The 18,500-nt window shown below is 35.6% G+C and overlaps 1 protein-coding gene across 7 annotated transcripts in view; it reads right to left on the reverse strand.

The window, feature by feature from the left end:
• Positions 1-3,075: 3,075 nt before the first annotated feature.
• LOC119071882 (IQ motif and SEC7 domain-containing protein 2) overlaps positions 3,076-18,500 on the reverse strand; it is an 87,642-nt gene continuing 72,217 nt past the window's right edge. For 4 of the 7 annotated variants that reach the window (XM_037176978.1, XM_037176975.1, XM_037176977.1 and 1 more), the window contains 6 exons: positions 17,415-17,648; positions 6,356-7,853; positions 6,217-6,290; positions 5,745-6,145; positions 5,339-5,674; positions 4,743-5,250 (listed from right to left, as the gene is read on the reverse strand). In XM_037176978.1, coding sequence (XP_037032873.1) covers positions 4,946-5,250; positions 5,339-5,674; positions 5,745-6,145; positions 6,217-6,290; positions 6,356-7,853; positions 17,415-17,648 — 2,848 coding nt within the window. In that variant the 3' untranslated portion in view covers positions 4,743-4,945. Of the gene's footprint in view, positions 5,251-5,338; positions 5,675-5,744; positions 6,146-6,216; positions 6,291-6,355; positions 7,854-10,805; positions 11,454-12,398; positions 12,532-17,414; positions 17,649-18,500 lie in introns of those variants that run through there. The other 3 variants (XM_037176974.1, XM_037176981.1, XM_037176980.1) reach the window with 3 other exon arrangements.

Here is an 18,500-nt window from a genome sequence, read left to right on the forward strand (position 1 = left end):
AACTCAAGCAATGGTGCAAATTCATAGTGGTGATCAAAACGTGGATTAATCGGAGAGAATACTAAGAACCACAAATATAAGAAGTAGACCTGGGGCTATAACATTCGCCTTCGGCTCATGCAATAACTCCCCAAGTGTCTACAATGTAGACTCTACATAAACATATGAACAGAGGTGAATAATCTACTATGAACCTCGGACGTAATGTGCCTTATGTGATTAGGCAATGCATAGAGGTGTGCGCCAGTCAAAAATTCTTGGCGGCGGCTAGCCGAGTGTAGATGTGCCGGCGGAACGGTATTTCTGGGCGGCTCGGCTCAGCCGCGGCGCGCCGATATATTTGAATAATTTAAAAAAAAATCTAAAAATTCATAAAAAAGTCAATGTTTTTACAGATAGTTAGTCATAAGAATACCTACTTCATTTCTAATACAAGAATTATGAGTTCCTGTGAACTCTGGTGTAAAGCCAACAAAGTTTAATTTTTATTTAGTGAAACATACTAGACATCAAAATCTGAAGTGAAAGGATTTTGCTCATAATGTCCACAGCTGGGCTTGAACTAGCAACATCTGGTTCATAAATCCAGCGCCTATCCAACTCGACCAACTTCATTTCTTTCAAATTTTGAATCTTTGAAAATTTAATTCGAAGATAAATAAACTGGGTTTGCTAATAGTCGAGAGATCTATGAAACTTCTAAAGTTCGTTGTTAAAAACTAATTACTTTAGTGGTACGACTCGAGTTTATTTTTCATAAAATGCAGAGCGATGGTCCATAAAGTACGTAACTCGAAAGAGTCACAGGTAGGTCTGGACATATTGTTACAGATAGCGCAAAATATTTAGAACTATATGGAAACGTAATTACGAGATATAATGATAAGTCTGGAAAATGCAGATTTTGTGGATCGCCAGAGCTTTAAAAAGTTTAGTTTAGTTTAATTTACAATCCAATCGACGTTATTCATTCCACATACGATTTACACGTTATAATAAATACTGTATGTTTTATAGCCACTGAAGATGCCATCCAATGTGATGCGAGAAATATTTGGCAGAAAATAAAGAGAGACAAAATACTGAGCTACATCGTCTTTTCTTCAAGGACAGAAACAGAAAACATAAAAAAATCGACAGCTCATTGAGTGGATATTTTATCACTCAAAAAAGAACATGTGTAATAAATACGTAAATGTCGTAAAGTTGGTAATGCATGTGGAATGATTAGCGTCGATCGGATTGTAATAGTTACTTCTTATAATTCCGAGACTGTCCTAGGCGGTCCTAGGAAGTCACTAATGACTCACTAGAGAGTAAAAAAAAATCTCCTTGAAATGTAAGGTGAGGTAAGAGTCGACTAAAATTTCTTTTCAGAAAATACAAATTCAACACAAGATATTTATAATATGACATTAAGGCAGATTGCGATTTTAATTTAATTTAATTTAGTTTTAAGTTGACGTAAAACGAGGAAATTATAAGGAATTTTTCCATACAAATTGTATTGTCAATCGACTTATTAATCGAATGTTTTACGTCAAATTATAATAATAAGTAAAAATCGCAATTTTCTTATCATTCCACGCGCTTTCTCAGAAGGAAGTTTACGTTAAACATACATGATGTTTTACAGCACTCATCGAACCGTTTTACATCGATGGAATATTCCATATACCTAAACAATAATAGAAATTATGCTTTTAAAAGACATAACGCGTTAAGAACGAAGATTTGCGATTGCTACCATTCAAAGAAACGCTAAGCTCCATCGGAGAAATTTAAAATCGTGATATTCAGTTGAATGATGCCCTAAACTTATTTTGTTGTCCAGCCGTAAATAAAAGGCTATGTATTAAGGGTTTTTCTGACTGATCTAACATAGTTTCAAACCTGTTTTAAGTGATTTTAAAGTGAGTGAATGGACACATTGTCTTATGTTGAAAAAAGAGAGAAAAATGTGTGCGTGGAATCCCTGGAAAACTCGTATCAATCATAATGAACGCAAATGTTTTGTTTGAATTTCTTTTTATTTTTTTGTTTCATGAAATTACACGTATCGATGATGTCTTCTTTTCTGGTTTGATATTAATTGTTGTTGTTATTGTTGTTGTATTACATTATGTCCATTTGTGGTAAAATTGAATTTTGCGTTTTTAATTTCTTACTTTTTTTTGTTAAATTAATTTGCGCTTTCATAACAAATGTGAATTTTCTTTCAAATCGAAAACAATTTTTATTTTAAATAATTCTTATGTGATGGTGTGATGATGTTAGATTAATATTTATCTTTGTAATATGTGGTCGTTTTTACCTCTTAAATATATTCATCAAAATCAATTATTTTTTTTTAAATTTATTTATTCAAGTAAACTGTGTCGTCGTTTCAAGAGGACTAACACAACAATCTTTTAACAACTTTTTTTACCTTTAAATAGAGAAACATTTAATCGATTTTGGGGGGTGAAATGTTATTTCATTTTTTGTTTCATTTTTCATTTTTTTCCATTTATTTTTTTTTTCTTTTTTCTTTTTTCCTTTTTTGTTTTGTACAGATATAATACTTTTTAATGTTTTTATAAGAGTTATTAGTAAAGTGAGATATTACTAATCAATAATTTTATAAGATAAGTAAATTTACAATTTTTAATCCTTTGTTGTTGTTGTTTTTGTTGTTTGCTTCATTCACTTTTTTTAATATTAATTTTTCCTTTTCTTTTTGTTTAAATAAAAATGTTTTTATTTGTTAGATTATTTTATTATTATTTTATTACATTATGATAACATATTATGTTATAAAGTCGAGACTAGATTATTCTTGTTTATAATAAAAATGTATTTTTCTTCCTTTCCTTTCTTGTATTTTATGTATATCGAATTTTTGTTAACAATATCAATAAAGAAAAATGATTACAAACAAAAGACAATAAAAATAATATTTACATTGGAACCAATCAATCAATCAAAAAAAAAGTTAATAACAAAAAGTTCATAAAAATAAGAGAAAACAAAAAGAAAAATTTTGCATTTTTCAAAACATGTCACACAATTGGGCTAGCTCTTCGATTTCATTGATTTGTTGGAGTTTCAGACGAAGCGTGAACGTGAAATGTTAATTTTCCTCGTCAACATGCTCGTTCATGGAAATTTTGCCAAAGAGAAAATTGTCAATTCGAGGCGAGGCCGAGGGTAAAAACACACCAAATGAGCAAAATTTCGGTTAAACACAAGCTGGGAACAAGATGTAAGACAATGGGATTCTCGTTTTGACAATGGTTAGTTATGACATCTAGTGCAAAGTACTTTATTAAAAGCTCTAGATGTGTAATTAGAAGGCGAGACCGCAGGCCGTGTGTCATAATATTCATCGTGAGCCCAATAAAGTACTTTGTACCGATGTTCCTACAACGATTTATGCAACAGAGGCATCTAGAGTTTAAAAATGTTGAACATAACAATGCTGAGATGTGTAAACGTCATTTTTACGCACTAGTGCGTAAACAGAATATATTTATGAAAATACATTTACGCCGGCACTACTTTGATCGTACTACTGATGGATGAACATAAAGTGGGTTCAATTTTGATAAGACACAGACAGTAAAAAACTTCAAATAAAATTCAATCGAACTGACATTATGAGCACCTAAATTACGATTTAGAATTCAATCACAAAATACGAACGCTTCTTAAAGAGGTGGTGGTTTGACAAAAGCGTACACTTCATGCATTTCCGGTAGACGTTTCAGAAATTCGACATTTTTCATGTGCGTACTTTGTGAATGGCCTCGTAATTTTAAGATAAAACTTTATCCGCTTGCACTCTGAATCGTTACAAATTCTGCCATGTCAACACCAAAGAAGTAAAATCTGACCAATCACCAAAAGAAAGGCCAGAAAAGAACAGATAACCATATCAAGGACTAAACGACTGGTTGAAACTTCATATTGGAAAAAATTGCCAGTTTTATTGAGCTTCATCAAGCCTAAGAAGACCTAGTTCGAGTGCTTTAGACACTCCAATTAGAAATTATTTAACTTTTTGAGGAACTGTTTCCGAACAGAGACTCGCTTTTTGTGTAAAAGGGCAAATGTTAGGCGAAAGGAAATTCCCGTTAGTTTCTAAATGCACACATCAGTTGGACACACTAGGAAATCTGTACCCACTGGACTCGTTAGATTTTTGATTTTAAACTGAAATTTGTTGTCTCTGATATCCTTACAAATTCAAGGACATGGAACGGGATAGTATAGCTTTACCAGTTAAAGCCAGGTATGACCCTAAGGATCATCAATGTATCTGTTCCCGATAAAGTAATGCAAAAACGAAATGATAAAAAAAATCTTTCAACCGAAAACATAAAAATTCAAAACAATCGTAATGGTCGAACAAGTGTCTTATCAACTATTGTTAGAAGCTCTCTTATACTCCCTTAACCCCTCACTAGCATTATTTAAAAACATTTACAAAAAAACCTCTGCAAAACCACTTCCACTATACACCGTCCACTATCAAAATTGATCATAACATGTTCACTTGACCTAACTATAACTCTACCATTTTTCACCTTGGCGCGTAATAAATTTCATCTTTTATTGTCGGTGGCCGTTACCTTGGGATGGATTAGCGTTCCGAGTCAAACGATCGAATAAGTAATGCAACAATTGCTGTCGTTCGGTGAACAGTTATCGAACAGTTGGTTTACGTATTCCATTGTTGGCTCGCTTAAAAATCTCCCCAATCATTGAATTCGGAGATTCGTAGCATTTGGATGGGTACATTTTCTGTCAATTGCCGACGAAAAAGAGCAAAATTTGAGTTTGTCAAAGTCACATAGTCCACACGGGACCATTTTACTTAAAGTCTGCATTTACAGACATTCGTATTTGTCAAAATGTTTCCAAAACACTGGACATTTAACATCAAAAATGTGAAACTAAACAATTAAACTTCCGTCGATCGTCCAAACGGTCCGTTACCAACGCACTGTTCATCCGACTTCGATAATTTCCGTTCGCGTTTATGGAATATGCCACCCAAAAAGCTGGGATATTGTGGATGATGAGCACCCGACAGTAATGGTGATGTGCCTGTCACTTGACCAGCAGCACAGCCACCATGCTGTTGAATCAAACGAGCTTTGGCTTCGTTACGTGAACCAGAACTGGCTGACGTTGATTGGAATGATATTGACATGCCGCTGTCCAATGAACCGACACTGCCACGTCGTTGAGGCTTCTCGTTGCCAACTAAAATTTTTAATGAAGAAAATTAGTCAAAATAAACAACCAGAGTCGTCATCGACATAACGATAATCGGCACGAGATCACTACTCACATTGTTCGTGCATGTCCAACAACGAATTGCTCAATGCACTGCGCTTCAATTGAGCCTCGTGCTGTGTCTCATTCTGTGGCGATTGATACGGACACGGCACTTCAACATCAGCTACACCGCTATCACGATTTTCCGAATTTCCGCTTCGATTACCGCGTGTCGATTTCTGCTTATCCAGTTCAGCCTCAATTCGCAGCGTTTCCATTTCGTCCATTTCGCTGATGGATTCGCGTAGATCTTCAGCAAATTTGCATCGATCGTGTTCGTTACGGGCGTTGAATGTAACCAGCACTTTACCGTCAACTTTCTGCGATAGCCGAATGCAGTAGGTGTAGTCTGCGGGAGATAGAGAATCGAAATTGTAGCCACAAACGGACATTTGAATCAATTTTAATTTTTGTCTTACTTGGCACGTCCAGCAACGTGACCACCATACCGCACAACGGGAAACTATTCCTAAACGTATACGTCACTGAGCTTTTCTTCTTGCTGAATATTTTCGTAATAACCAACAAATCGTTGAACAAGAACACTTCGCGTTGATGCACGCCAGGTCGTTCCTTTTTGTTAATGTCGGGTATTTCGTAGAGTCGACAGTAGCACACCAGCCTGCGGTGAGGCATTGCCAGATTCGGTTTTTTACCGACTATTGTCGCTTGTACTTTCATCACTTGGGTAACATGATCGGAGCCCGGTTTGAATTCGTTCGCTTTGACACGTTCATAGATTCCGACCAACATGTCTCGGTCAATGTCATGGCAATCGTCGATTCCACGAAGATTTTTGATGAAATCGTCGGGACGCATTCTGAAGAAATAAAGAAAATGTTAGGTCACATACAGCCCAGCAACCGAGGACGGTCTAGGTATAACACATACCGTCGTTCTGGTTTCAAATTTGGTGTATGAAGATCAGTGTTCAGCATGATGATAGCAAATGCCATAACGAAGATCTGCGGGGAAAAGAATTGCTTTACATTCCTGTCGCAGCTGCCGAATTTTACCGTCAAAAACTTACCGTATCTGATGACCTCAGTCTAGCAATAATGTCCGAATTGCATTGACAGTATCTTTGCGAAAAGATCTCCATCAATCGTTCGATTTTCTGAGCCTCGCCCGGCATCCGGAAATAAGCTTGGAATTTTCGCAACGCAACATCAACCTGCATACCAGAAAGATCCAGCTCACCGGCAAAGCACTCCAGCACGGCCATATTGAATTGACTTTGTAAGTTACCCAAATATTCACCGATCATTTGTCGCGACAGACCCTTGCGTGATATCAAAAACCTGGCCACACCTTGTGGAGTGTTTTCGAGGAAGCCTCTTCGTATCAAGTACGTGATTCCCTTCTCCGGTTTCTTATTGAACAAATTCAGTCCGACACGGTATTGTCTTTTTCTAATTGTCTCCGACACCTTGTAGTTGGTTGGGGTTGTGATTTGCTCGTGCTGATCAAGTGAATAATTAGCCGCACTGGTATGAGAGTTCAGACACTCCGTATCGGTGGAAATACAACCGGAGCTCATGTGATCGGGCGATTGAGCCATCATGGCACCTTTTCGTTTCCATTGTGGCGATGTGGAGCGATCAGAACTAATATCACATAAAACACGTTCGGCACTGCTATCACTGCCAGATGATTGCACCGACGATAAACTACCATTCTCTGCCGTCTTGCACAGTCCATTCGGTCGCAGTGCACGATTTGGTGTGTGTTCATATGGTAACCGTTGTCCAGTTATGGATGACGTTCTCTTTGGTACTTCGGGTGGTACGCGTTTGCTAGCTGCGATTTGTGCACTGGTTCTGGGGCGCATATAGATTTGTGCCGCTGAGTAATATGGCTGCATCGGTGGACTTTGATGTGAATTCCATGACGAATTCATCGAGAGTGGTGAATCAATTTGTGAACTTGCGTTCATGCTAAGATCCTGCTGCTGGCAGTACTGTACTTGATGCGTCTGTGGTGGGTGATATTGTTGTTGCTGATAATGTTGTGGCGTTGGTGTACTGTAGTAGTGCTGTTCGGCGTGCAGTAAGTTGACATGAGGATGCGAATGTTGTTGACCACCCGACCAACATGTCACGGGCATTGGAGACGAATTACCGGACTGACTTCGTGGTATTGGACTAACATCTAAACTACGACGTTCTCGCAGAGACATGGAACGGACAGGAGTTACACGAGAACCGGGCGGTGTTGCTGTTATTGTGGCACAGACACGTTGTTGGGGTTGTTGTTGATTAGTTGCATTTGTTTGGTCACAAGTATTTGCGTATGCCGACGTTGGCGGTTCGTCAATGTATTGGTGGTCTTGATGATTTTGTGGTAGTCTGCGACTGAGTCGCTTCTCAGCTTTGGCCATTGCTGTGATTGAAGCAAATTTCTGAACCATCGTGTAATGTCGGAAGGCTCGCTGAATTGTGATAGCTGCATTTCGAGCTACAATTCCGCCATACTTTCGTTCCAGTAATTCAATTTGCTTGTCTAACAGATCCTGCGACAGTTCGTACCTAAAAACGAAATGGAAAAAACATTTAAAATATTTACAATTGAATTCAGTGTGTAATGCAAAATTGATTTCATCTGTCGAGAACCATTCGGGAAGAACATTTAACGATGCAGAAAGTGACGGAGGCTCTTTTAACTTTCATGTCTGTTTCGTGCACTTCGCATAACATTTACAACAATTCATGAGGTCTCATTCGTTTCAATTTTATGATATAAATTCGCGACAAGCACGAATGATTTCTCGTACGTCTTATCACGCCATCATAGCAGACACATAAATTTAACATTGAAATATTCAAAAGTTCGAGCATCTGTCGGTCTGTTCAACATTTTTTTTGGCACTAGCGATAAACAAGCATTTTCTTCAGAAAAACTGGGTAAATTGTAAATTTAAAATTTGTGTGGTTTGTGTCTCAATGAATGTATTAACGCTTTTCAGATCTGTACAAAGCGTTGAGGAAAGTGATTTTATTTTTATACTTAGTTTGGATCCTATGGCTGGTTGTTCAGAAATCTGTGGTCAGACGTTATAGACGCGCCAAGTTTAATATAAGACATATATTAAGAAACGTAATTAATACGTAGATTTTAGACCTTAGAGATACGTAGTCATCTGTTATCAACAATTTCGACAAAAGTAACATCTGTGTCACATAGGTGTCGTGAACGGCATAGTGAACGGACGTGTTTATACGTCGCTCTCTGAAAGTGTTCTTTTGTGCTTCTTTGTGTAAATAGATTTGTGATTTTGTCTAATTTTGTGCTGCTTTTTGATGATTTCGATGTTTTTTTTTTGGCTAATTATGTGTGGTCAAATAGTGAAATAATTTAAAATTTATTGACAAAATCAAAATCGTTTGCTCGTGAACCACTTTTTTTTTATCAATATGTACGGCCTGTACAATTCTATTGTTCTCTTTTGTTAACGGACATGTGCTTATGAACAGCGATGATTTTGTTTGGATTTACAATGAAATTTCTGGTACAACTGTTGTACAATCGTTCGAAAGAACTCTTCGCCGTATGGCTCTATGTCGGGACTCTTAATGAACCTGATTCTAATGATCCACGGATCTCTTGCCTGATGGCTCATGATATTATTGAATGTGTAAACTATCTAATTGTTATTTACAGCTGTAGCGGTACTTGGACTTCTTTTGAGCAAAACTAAGTTAAAATTCATATTGAACAGTGAATTTGTTTTGTAAGGAAAATTTCCATTAGAAATGCAGTATGATATTTTTATCAAACGGTACAAACGGTACAGGCTTCTGTATACGCTTTGTACCAAAGCCAGTACAATGGGCCCAAACGGAGGCCCCCGTGCGTGCTCTACGCTAGTAGAGCGGCTTACTTTAATAAAAAAAAAAAAAAAAAAAAAAAAAAAAACATCTGTGTCCTGGCCAGTTTTCTCTTTTATAGCAAGACGAATAGTAAAACTAAAGAAGTAAAAGATTATTTATCCGACACTAGGAAAAACGTTAAACAAATGAAGTAACAGATTTCATTGCTTCATGCAAAGCAGATGATATCAAAGTAAATCCTGAACGATAGATTCCAAGATCTGAGAGTCTTAAAAGTAAAAAGGCTTAAATCTTAGTAAAAGTGAAAGTTACATGTTGTAAGATTTCAACCTCTATATTACCAGTCTACTTATCGAATCTTGTACATGTTACACTCACAACTTTCAACCAGATTGACAATTGAAACAATCTTTTACTTCAGTGGACTTATCATATATTTCGCTATATAAGACCACAAATGAAAGAGCTCACCACTTATTCTTGTCGTACATATCGATAACAGATGAAAATCGATAACAGCTGAAAAGATAAAATTGCTGTAGGAGTATACATGGAACTAGAAATTAGTGGGTCACCCGTTGCCTGCAAGATATTATTTTTCTGCTGTAAATTTCGTATGAAATTCATTACAGTATTATGTAAGAGACGTGCGTTCCGAACGAATCCTTTTTGTATAGACGAGACACTTGTGCAAGGAATCGAAAAACTCATAATTTCAGAACGCCATAGAATTCCGTCTTCTATACAACGTCAAATATATCGTTGGTTCTTTGTCTTGTAACGCTAACATAGTTGAAAAAATATTTTTTTTTTCTCGGTATATTCTGTTTCGCTACCATTCATAGCGTTGTGAATATGGAGAGAATATAAATAAAAAAGAAACTTCCACGCTAACTGACAATGGCGTACAATAAATACATAAAATATACCGTGCAACACCATAACAAAATATTAAAAAATGAGGGATATACGTGAGCCTTTTTAGAAATCAAGGATTAAGTGAAAACGAGAAAAAAAAAATCATTTTCAAATTGGTAATCAACGAATTAGTTCATTCACACGTCTGTGTGTATGTTTGTATGAATGGAACTGTTTAAGAAAATCAATTAGCACTATAAACATGACACATTTACGCCATTTCATATTTAATAAACGATTTTACGGTCGACACAAACACACATAATTAATTAGTTAACGAAATTAGTTGTACATGCAGAGAATATGATCTTTTCAACAAACAAACAAAAAGTACAACCGAGAGATGGATACAACAAACACACAAAAAATGATATTGTGAACTCAAAACCGACTTAAACTTAATTTTCGTTCTGTGCAATGAGGACACACACAGCAATAATGTAATTTTGAACTTAATTTTAATGAAGACATTTCGTTAAATGGGCATCATAAGCAAAAGTTAGAAGTTGGATTATGAGCGCTGAATGTATAAATAACAATTCGTAAAGACACACGGAACAAAACAACAGCAGCAAATTTTTCTGTTTCTTTCAGAAAGCAAACAATGAACGCGCATTCTCGGCCGTAATTTAAAAAATTTTTCATATCTGTTGTTACTTTGCCTTTGTTACCATTCGTCATAAATTAACGAAGCACATAAATTTAAGCATTCACGCGTTCCACACTATTTACCAAATAAATTTGATTTCTAAAGTGCAGCAAAAATTCGGTGTATTCGCGGATGTTGTTGATGTATTCGTGTTGTGTTCATTGTTTATTAATGGTGATGTTGTTGTTGTTATCGTCGACGATGACGATAAATGGGAGGACGGTAGTAATGTTGTTGCAACTGATAGTTGCTGGGATTCCGATGTTTTATGCATTTTGGACGATTTGGATTAAGTTTGGGTAAAACACAAATTTCACAGATTAAAACAATCCCAAATCGCTTAAGCACACTTCACATTCCGGATACATCAAATCCTGTCGCTCGTTTCTGAATGCGACGTGCATGTACGTACACGCCAGTTAGCTAACTCATCGAATGAGTCACGAGCACACAAAATTTCACCATTTTTTTTTTATTTGGGTAACCTATTTTTAGACGAAATTTTCCATTTTCCATTATATGTGCGAAAATGCTGCCATATTATTTTGGAAACTGTTTGTCATCATTACACTGTGGCATTCTGCGGCTTCTTTTATAGAATTCGAAAATTTAAGTGTTCTTTGCGGCACACAAAACTATACCAGCAACGGACACACACGCTTATTTATTCATAAACACCAAACTAAACTGATAATCGAAATTGGATCAATTTTGCATAGCATACCAAAGACGGCACAGCACTGATAACGATATCGAACGTGAAATAAACCTTCGCATTTTTATATAGATTAGAGAGAAAATTCGCATGTTATCACAATTTAGATAATTACTTTGTTTCCATGTGTGTATTTCATGAATCGGTTGTGGCATTGTAAATTAGTCTGATTAGAATGGATGCGGCACAACAATATGGTATTGAACTGATTTTACGAGTGTGAATAAATGTACAGTGCAAACAAACAATATACTTGAAAGACGGAGATTATCGGTTTTCTTTCACCTGTGTGTTGAGCAAACACTAGTCATTTCCATTTTACATTATTTGTGCAGCGCATTCAAATGTTCACGTTTCCATAGTTCAAACAAAACTATGAAATGGTACAGACAATTTGAGAAATTGTAGCAAGGCTAAAATCTTAAAACAACCAACCAGTCAGACTGTAGTTAAAAATAGCTTCCCATTCTAACAAGACTGTTTACATGTCTTCTTAATTAGTCAAGTAGATGGATTGGCTGTATACATACAAACAAATGTACATTTTACTTGCATCATTAACGGCTGAAATGCATGACATGTAGAACAGCTGAAATTTTGAAAAGAATATGACTGTGAGTTGTCTTAAACAGTCTTGGCTGGAGTTTAGTGACTTGCATAATGTTCGGATTGATTGCAACAATATTCTACGTTCGACCCGAACATTCTACGTTCGAATGTAATGTCTCAATGTCGGTCCGTTTGAATGAGGGAAAAACACATTCGGACATTGTTTGACAAAGAGATCGTATCATCATCACCGCAACACAACGGATTGCAAAATGATTTGCCTTTGGTTAAAGAAATAATAATTCTTTCGCTAACGTAAACTCAAATATTTGAACGATAGCTAGAATCAATGTTTGTTCAGTCACTTAGAAGATCAAATAATAATAATAAAATCAGTCGAGGGTGACCTTACCATTTCGCAGAATGTAGATCCGCAGTGGAATATTATTTACACAAAGTTTATATTAATGGTATAAAACGTTCGATGTGATTGCGATAAAAATAAATTAATTTTTTTTTCGACTTTAAGCGAATTTGATTTAAAAAAAATAAAATAAAAATTCCACGATAATCCTCACACGGCAATTCGATTCAGTGTTACTAGCGCGAATAACATATGGCAATGGTTGGGGCTTTAAAAATATAAAAAGTTACATACACCACCTGTACACGATGTGACTAAATATTATTTGTGGAGTTATAACAATATTCAATTGAATTGACGAAAAATACTTTTGATACTGAACTGTGTGTCGGTTGCGATTGGTCTCGTATATATTTTGTTGTTTTTCGAATGATAACCGAAATTGACGTAACACTATCGATAGTTATGTAAGTGAGCCAAGAATTACGTAGAGTACAGTTGGTGAAACCTGTCGAGTGGAATGCGTAGATTCAAAAAAAAAAACCGTCGACACATTGTTAAGTACGCGTTTACCGTTTGTTAGTGCGTGACAAAAATAGATTTTTTTTAAAAATTGAAATAGAATTAAAAACACACAAGAACCGGCGCGACGCCCATTGATCTATAAAGAAGGGCAACGATCTGAATGACGATGGACGATTTTGTATCGTTATTCATGATGAATTCTTTCAACAATGTTTGTCCTTTTGATATGAAAGGAAAAGGTAACGTCCATAAATGACGTCCAATGTTTTTCTAGAATTTTAGAACTGCTCGAGGTGCAACTCCCTTTGCAACACTTTTTTCCGCGTGCTCCGCGTACCTTTCAACTCAGTTCAGTGCAGTCCCCCACGGAGCCTCTGGTTTTCGATTTTCCGTTAACATTCAGAATCACACTTAGTCAGGCTTGAGAGTGTTCCTGGCTTGTATGCAAAAAAAACCCCTCCTCCTCTGAAAAACCCAAACCCAAACGACCCCCCTAATAACTTTGCCTAAATAAATTCAAGTCTCAGATGGATCTACGGAACGGTAACAAACGTTCAATTTAATTTCCGCGCTAACAACTGCATTTCACTTACAGTTGGATTTTTACAACGTTTTGCAGTCTTCCCTTTCTGGAACACTTTTACCTCATTTAATAAATTAAATTGAATTGTCAACGTTTCATACCTGTTGGCCTTATAACCTACAACTGCAATAGTCATATCAACCAAAAAAGAGACATAAAGGAAATGGAATGGTCCCCGTAATTAATTACCAAATAAAACTAAAAATGGTGTTTCAACTATAAAATGCATTCACTTTGCGTTACTGCACCATAAATTCAAATAAAATAAAAATGTTTTTTTTTTGTACACAACAATGAAAAAGTGAAGAACTTAGAAGTAGAACGTGTAAAGTAGAATGTACACTCCAACCAAATAGTGAGGATATCCGTTTCGTTTCGTGAATGTTTTTTGTTTCGGCAATTCATTTAACAATACCAAACACAAAACAACATCCCTTTTCAGCATGTACTGACGAGTTGTTGAATTCACTTGTACTTTTATTTCAACGATAAAAAAAACGAGTCAGTCGGTTCCATTTAAAACAACTTAATTTCGGTATGCGAGAATACCTTAAATTCACTGAGCTATACAAACTTTGAGTTGAAAAAAAAAATCTATTTTCATTCACATTCATCTTTCGTTCCTACGGTAAAAAAACCCACTTGCGAAATTTTTTTATTTTATTTTTATACCGGTAAATCTCAGTGGGAAGATGAAAATCAGTACAAGAAAAAGATTTTTCCCACCCACACATTCGTACTCATTTCAATATATATTTAAATACACGAAAACACCGTACAGGACATTGAATTTACGTCACCTTATGGACACTTAAATTCTCAACAATTTTCCCATATTTCCATTCTATAGCAATTCCCGTCGTCTAGCTTCAAGCACACAACCATGGAATTTATGTTGGCTTTGTTTATTCGATCATTGTGTAGTACCGTTTAACATTCGATATATACCGTTTAAGTGGATTTGTATAGAGTGAGAAAATTTTCAGTATTCAAAAGCGTCTCGACGCGTCTGATTTTCTCGAGTGATACACACGTCTCGATGCAATCTAAGTTGAATTCTTACTGAAAATTGTTCGACGTGCAATTTTATGTTGGTTCGGTTTTTTTGTGTGCACGGAGATTTTTTTATTTTTTTTTGCTGAGTAACCGATTTTCGTTTGAGATTTACTTTTTCTTGTGTGTTTTCCTTCGTATAAGAACAGTTTGTGTTGTGTTGTGTGTGGAAGAGATATTTTTGTTTTGATGCATTTCAGAATTAATTAGAGTCGTTGGAAGGAATTTGGAATAGAGAAAAGAAATTGGGTTTTTCGTGTAAATAAAATAGAAAAACGGAATAGATTATCGATTTTGTAATTTAGGAAATCAATAAACTTCACGAGTGTTCGAGCTTCTCGTTGGAAAAAAATGTAAATGTTTGGAAAACTTGATTTGAAAATAAATAAAATTACAGACCGCAACATAAATTTGAAGAACTTTGTCTAGCTATATGTTTATACGGCCGGAATGTTGTTTCATAATAAGGTTTCACGACTTGAATTTTAATTATTTTCAGTCAAAACAAAAACAGTTTTTTAATGGCTTTCCGTGGTGATTTATTTAAAAAAAAATGTGGTCGCTCGAAATTGGTTTAAATTTGTCAATCCAGAGACATCGAATTTACATTTTAAAGTTTTCGATTCTAATTTAATTTGAAATGAATAAAATTGGAAAACAAGCACAATCAAACGAGACATGGTCATTCGAAAAGCTCATTATATGTTACAAGCATCTTCGTGTCATCACAGCAGTATATTTAACGATGACAATATCGAATAACATTGGCTGTGGACAAGATGGACAAGAAGTTTCTGTTAAATAAATTACTTTCTTGAATTTCTCGAAGTTTTCTTATTTCTTTGAGAGGACCCGAAGGAAACACCAGAAAGCGTGCACAAAGACAAGAATAATTTCCATCGACAATCAATCTCGCTGTAAGGCACGTCCTTCGAAAAGGAGCGACAGTGAATGTAATGAAAATGGTTTATAGTTGGTGTCACAGACATCGAACTAGACCGCTTAAAGTCAGGTAAAATCTGTCGCTAGGTTTCATTATTTCTTCAACTGATTCTACCTGTGTCTGAAACTATGCCGACGACTCTTAAAGTGAAGCTTAGGTCTGAGATTCAGCTTCACCGATGTATTCTTCATTAACAAAAAAGACAAATACCGAGGCAGCTGCCTTGTAAATACTCGAAAACAATTTCTCAAAAAAAGCTCTGACTCTCAAGTCACCGTCAAAATGTATAAAACTAGCAGAAAAGTAAATTGCTTTGTCGTGTTGTTCCGGAAAAATAATTGGAGCAGTCTTCGTACTAGACATATGAATTGAAACGACTTTTAAAACAATTTTTTAATGAAAAAAGTGCATTCTTGCAGATAATGCAGACGATATATCTCACTGTTTACTCTAAAAAATTGTTTGTCAAAACATTTCAAAGCTCTGAGGCAAGCACGAAGACAAACACACAAAGTAAGGTTGTGCCATTGTAAACAACCATTTCACGTTAATTTTCATGACGATTATGCTTCGCGGTGCTTCACAGAAAGTATGAATAAGTGAAAAGCAGATGAAAGTGGTACCCATGTTCAAACGATTCTGAATTCTGACGCTATATCGCAACACTAATCGAACTCATACAAAAACCATAAAAGAGTTCTTAATAATCACTTAGCGTGTCTGCACCACACTACTCATGTCGGTAATAAACTTATCGTTTATTCAATTGGCTTTGTGTAATCAATATTATTTATCCCATAAATTCAGCGTTCGGTGTTTGTACGTTCCGAGAGAAACCGTATCTAACATCGTTATTTAAACGTTGCTAGCCGGTAGACGTAAGTCTCGACGTAAGCAAATTTGTTATTGGTTTTTGCACCATATGAATTGAGTGAAATACAGTTTCCGATTTTGACAAATTACGTAAACGAACAGATAAATGCAAGAAGCTGTTACGTTTCCGGAGAACACCTGGTGATCATGGGTGTAACATTTTGAAGGTTCATTCACCGAATTTACGATTCCAACCGAGTTACGGAACTGTTGCAATTTTGTTAAATTTACAACTTTCGATACCATTGATGCCAAGCTATGAATTTATGTCGATGAATCTATACGTAAGTCCTAGATGAATTTCAACAGAAATCAATTTTCTGGACACCCAATAATTCGCTGATACATTGCAATTGTCGAGTGAACATAATGTTGATCTACAAATTTAACCTTAGCCTACATTAAAGACATCATTATGATCACTTAAAAGCTGCTGAACAATTATTTTCTTTGACGATTGTCTGCCAGAAACATTATTCGGCATTGTCATGAACAAATAATTCCATTGTATATTGCCCGTGTAAAATTCATTATTCAGTTCACCTTATGATAATTCACAGCCGAGTTGAAATTGTTGGAAATTTTCACAAAAGTTTAATTAAATTCGAAACAAGTAAAATGGAAAATATACCAGCAAAATACAATGCTCATTCGTTCGCTGGTAAAATGGGAATAATTTAACAATTCCAAGTTTAAAGTGTAAACAAACAATCAACACTAATAAATTATGGACAACTTTCTGAACATTGACTCGGTGCGTGTAACGTTTGCTTGGAGGCCGTAGTAAGTTATTTAGATTAGTAGATTATTCATACCGAATTAAACACGGCGACAATCTGGTGAAATTGATGAACAACAAAGATCGATAAAAGTCAATGTAAATTGGTTACGAAAAAAACCAAATGGTTTTCGGTTGTCTGACCGGTTGATTACACACGTTTTGTTCGAAAGAGAAACCAAAGTATCGAAATAGTGAGCATAAAATCACTCAATTGATTTATACGATTGTGTTCCTCGTGAGTAATAAAAGAATCGTTCTCGACAGAAAACAAAATGGGAAAGCATTTTACTAAGCAATTCAACTTACCCGGTTTGCGTTCGATTTCGTTTCATCACATCGGAACCATTTCGAACGGACCCTTTTTTGTGCAAACTTTGCACAGATTGCTGATGACTGGGATGAACTTGATGGCATGCTGAATGTTGATAGACAACTTGTTGGGGCGGTGTGTAGTGCTGTTGCTGTAGATACACATATCCGTCTGTGTTGCCCTGCACTACATAAGCGGGTGACGATCGATCGGCCACTTTTTGGGGAAAGCTGCAATATAAAGTCAATAATATCGTTAATTCCCGAAATTCAGAGGTTTACTTTGATTAAATCAGGTATTTACAATAAAAAACATGAACGAACATTGGACACGCACATAAATAACGAAAGTAATTTTATTTCGAGAGAGGAACATTTTTATTGATATATACCGAACCATTAGCGTTGTATACGATAATATAGAGCGTATACCACACCACATCTGTCCATATTAAGATACGGGTTGAGGAAAAAAAGCAAAGAGTAACAAAGAAACAGGTGTTTTGATTTCGAAGTTTTTGTTGGAGATATATTTTGGGTGAATTTATGATCACTGACATAGCAATAAATGGTTCAAATTAAGGAAAGGAAAAGGTTAAAAATGGGCAACAAAACTGAATAAAATGTTATACGGAAATTTAAAAAAATTTACTGAGTCGTTTTTTTCGTTGAGGGGTTCTAGGTTTTCTTGTTTTATTGTTTGCCTAACGATTAATTTACCATTTTCTATGATATTCTTTACAATAGCCCAGTCGGTGTGTTTTAGATATTTTTCTCATGTTAAAACAAACAGCTATTTTTAGGGGTGTGCTCCACGGAAAATTAAATCAAAATAACAGCTGACCATCAATTCTAAACAGCCTCAACGGGCGATTTAAAATGTACCAAAATCATGGTTTTCTCAATTACAAGTTCAACGCTAAATATATACCACCCGGAGCGATGTGTTCGTTTGATAGAAATTTCCGCTTCAGTAAGTATACAAAAGAATGACAGGAAGACAGGGGCTATTTTCAAAACAACATTTTCCAATTTTTCGCAATTTTCCTCACATTTTCCCAAGATTTTTGGAAAAACTTGGAA

Source organism: Bradysia coprophila (assembly GCF_014529535.1).
Source record: "Bradysia coprophila strain Holo2 chromosome IV unlocalized genomic scaffold, BU_Bcop_v1 contig_5, whole genome shotgun sequence".
Lineage (NCBI taxonomy): Eukaryota > Metazoa > Arthropoda > Insecta > Diptera > Sciaridae > Bradysia > Bradysia coprophila.